Raw genomic sequence first — 3785 nt, 5'->3', positions numbered from 1 at the left:
GCATTAGATCTAATCTTGGGAGGAAGAAATGAGGTGGGTGGTTACTCATTTTTCTAGGGAGTCACTGGTTCAAATGGTAAAATCATTTTCTTTATGAGCCACCATTTATTGAATCTGGAAAGAGCTTAATAATAGGATTTTCCTGCGTAAGCAACAATTATTATCCCAAATTGTTTCTCATATTGAGAGACTGGTTAGGTATCAGCTTATTAAGTGGGCGAGGTGATAGAGTATATCACCTCCAAGAGAAGTTTCTATGATCGATGGGGGATTAGAGGTTTTTGCAGGTGAAGCATGGTTCATGTCGTCACTAGATGAGACCGCCTGAGGGGTGCATTGTGATAAACATTGATGGCTCTGTGAAGGAGGAGAGGTTGGGCTACGATGCTATTAGTAGGCGTCATGAAGGGCATGTGATTATCGCCATTGCTGGAGGTTCATTAGATTCTAATATCCTGGCATTTGAGATGAAGGGAATCAGATGTGGTCTTAAGGAAGCATTGGCAAAGGGGTATCACAATGTTGAGGTGTGGATCGATTCACTAAATATGGTTGAAGTTATTCATGGTGCTTGGGGTACTCCCTAGCTTGTGGCAGACATCTTGGAGGATATTCTTGATTTGAAGATGAGTTTTGCAAACTGCACCGATGTTCATAATATGAGAGAGACGAATAGAAGTGCAGATTTTTTGGTGAGTTTGGTCCCTGTGATTCAAGAGTTGCATCTAGATGCTGATTGCCTTCCAACTACTCTTGTAAGTCTTTAGTCCTTTGTGGAGGAGAAGCTGAGGAGAATTTTTTATACATGGTGCTTCATTTCTTTTGTATATCTATTTTTTTATAATATAACATATTATTTTTGCCCAGCTTTTCTTTTGCCCTTTCCCACATCTGGTTAGAGAGAGAGAGAGATTCTACACATCAAAAATCAAATCTGGAACAAACAATGCAATTTCCATGGAGTAATTCAATCCACTTCAAAAGAAAAGAACTAAAATACAATCTTTATTTTGGGTCACCCTCTAGTCTTTTTTTTTCTTTTTTTTTCTTTTTTTGGGGTCGTCTCTCTGATAACCCTTTATATATGTATCAAATATTTCATATAAACCCTTACCCAAAATAAAAAAAGGGAAAAAAATAGAGAAAAAAAATCATATCAACCATTACTCAACGAACCATCCTAATGCTTAGGGTAAGCATGAATTGGCAAACGAGGCTTAGCATGTGCAAGCAATGGTTTGGCCAAGAAAAGATCAGTTTTTGACTCATCGAGTTCGATCCTTGACTCACCAGATTTTAGGCCCCAGCTGAACCCTTGAAGAAGCCTAGCCAACAGCATAACAGTCATGGCTGACCCGAGCACAGCCCCCATGCACCCACGCCTCCCAGTACTAAATGAAATGAACCGTAAGTCCGATTCAACCAAATCAACCTCAACAGAAGGATCCTTCAAATGTCGTTCGGGCTTGAATTGAAGCGGGTCTTCCCAAACTTTAGGGTTCCGACCCAGCCCAATTCTACTTAACAAGACATGGCTTCCCTTAGGAATGAAATAACCGGCAACTCTCGTATCAGCATTGGAGACATGTGGAAGATTGAAGGGGGCGATTGGGTGGAGCCGGAAAGCCTCTCTAGCACATGCCTTGACATAATTGAGTTGAGGCATGTCGGACTCTTGAACTAACCTCTCCTTTCCAACAACCCTATCAATTTCTTCAGTAGCTTTTTGAAGCATCTCAGGCTTGTTGATCATCTCTGCCAAGGCCCATTCTACTGCGTTTGATGGATTGTCAACTGCTGCATAGATTAAATCCTGCAAAAAATGGGATTATTAGTTTCTATTAATTGATGCAATCAATTTACTAAAAATGGGAATGTTTCTGGCCCACTACTAAACTTCCAACCCATATGGTTTGTCTTGGATTTGGGCCTGGACTAATTTGTTTGAACCAAGCTTTTAAGGCTGTTTTGGGGAAAGTCAATCAGAAAGCATGCAAAAAGGAGATCAAGAAGATCATAAATTGAACTGAATGAATGAATAAATAAATGGTGCAGCTAAGATCATACCGCAGCTTGAGCTTTGATCTCTTCTGTGGATAGCAATGGCTTCCCATTTGAGTCTTTCATTGAAACAAGGAGATCAAGAAGATCTTCGGGTTCCTTCTTCTTCCCATCTCTCCATTGTTGAATCCTCTCATCAATTATGGGGTCATGATACTTGTTAACAATCTTAATAGCTTCCTTCATGATCTTCTCGTGTCCATTCAGATCAAGCTTCCTCAAACTAGGCATGTAATCTGAGACACAAAATGCGTAAAGGAGACAAAGCACAGTGAAGAGAGCTTCAACGTATTCTTCTTCTTCAGCACCAGGACCTCCATCTTTCTTTCCTTCCCCAAAGTATCTCTTGTTGAACATCATCTTTCTAATGACATTTCCACTGTATTGCCTAACTGCAACTCTCAAATCCACAACTGAATCACCAACACATTGGTTGTAAACATAGCGAACAAGATTATCAGCTTCTTCAGTTCTTTTCTCAAGAAGCCACTGAAGTCTCTTGGAATTTATAACCTCAGAAGCCACAACCTTTCTCATTTTCTTCCACTGATCACCCCATGGTGCAACAGCAATGGACAAGAACCCACGGCTTGAATACTCAGTTCCCATTGTAATGGGTCTTGAAGCAAAAGTGGAATCCTGCTTCTTCAAGACCTCTCTAGCGATTTCCGGGCAAGTAACCGGGATTACATGAACATCACCAAATCGAAAACATGCGATTTCGGTATTCTTCTCCTTCATGAACCCAAGAATCCACCGGAAAATTGGCCTCTTTCGGAACAATTCTGGAATGCAGCCAACTACAGGCCATGGAACAGGACCAGGTGGGAGTGGTGAAGAAAGCTTGGATTTCTTGTGCAACTCAGATCTAAACTGGGCAATGAAAAGAAGGGAGATTAAGATGACAAGTGCAGTAGTTGGGTGAGTGAAGCTAATTAGGGTTCCACCAAGGGTGGTGGTAACCCAATCTGGTGTAACAACACTCCATGGGAGAGTAGAGAAATGGGGAAGAGATGTTAGAGGTGTTGTTCGCCATGACTGACATTTTGATGTTGAAGCTCGAAGATGGTTCTGCTGGTGGTGAGGGATGAAAGGAGCAGATGCTGAGAAGCGCTATATATAGTGACTATTTGTCATGTGTTGAGATGTGAAGTACCTAACGCGGACTTCACGTGAGATAACATAACATGTGAAACAGCACAGTTTTTTCGTATTTTCAAGTTAAAAATGTTACAGTTCATATTAGGAAAGGTGGAGCTTGGCTGTTGATATGGTTCTGGACCTCTGGTCATCTCAGAAGCATGAAGTCCGTGGGTTGAGCTTTGGGATTGGAGCTTAAGAGCTTTTGTGAAGTTTTGAAGAATAAATCTACCCAGAAAAACGATTTGCAGAATAAATAATAACAATATTTAAGTCATGATGTCCTCGGTCCCAAGGTTACTTGTCTTCACATTCTTTGAAGAAAATATTCTTAATTGAATAGAATACAATATTGTGACTAATGAGAGGACGAAATTCCCATCCCTTCCTATATCGCATATTTTCCAATGTGATTAATTTTTAGTATATATTAACTTATCGTTCTTTCTGTTAATTCTTTTATATATTAATTTGTCATCACATTCATATGATGAATTGGATTAAATACATTTTAGTTAGTCATTTTTTTTCTTTTTGTTGTCACCATTCCATCATGTTAAAATGTTCGACGTCAAATCTCATGG

At 40.0% G+C, this 3785-nt stretch overlaps 1 protein-coding gene across 1 annotated transcript; it reads right to left on the bottom strand.

Moving 5' to 3' along the window:
* Positions 1-999: 999 nt before the first annotated feature.
* Positions 1000-3071, bottom strand: LOC149000151 (phenylalanine N-monooxygenase-like). The gene is made up of 2 exons (XM_089139878.1): positions 2068-3071; positions 1000-1813 (listed from the first exon to the last, which is right to left on the bottom strand). The coding sequence occupies exons 1-2, from the start codon at positions 2800-2802 to the stop codon at positions 1181-1183; spliced, it is 1368 nt and encodes a 455-aa protein (XP_088996004.1). The 5' UTR covers positions 2803-3071; the 3' UTR covers positions 1000-1180.
* Between the last annotated feature and the right edge of the window lie 714 nt (positions 3072-3785).

This window comes from Hakea prostrata, chromosome 11, assembly GCF_041222555.1.
Source record: "Hakea prostrata isolate BN-2017 chromosome 11, UWA_Hpros_2, whole genome shotgun sequence".
In the NCBI taxonomy this organism is placed as follows: domain Eukaryota; kingdom Viridiplantae; phylum Streptophyta; class Magnoliopsida; order Proteales; family Proteaceae; genus Hakea; species Hakea prostrata.
The sequence above is the reverse complement of the archived record's forward strand: the minus strand, read 5'-3'. Positions and strand labels throughout refer to the sequence as shown.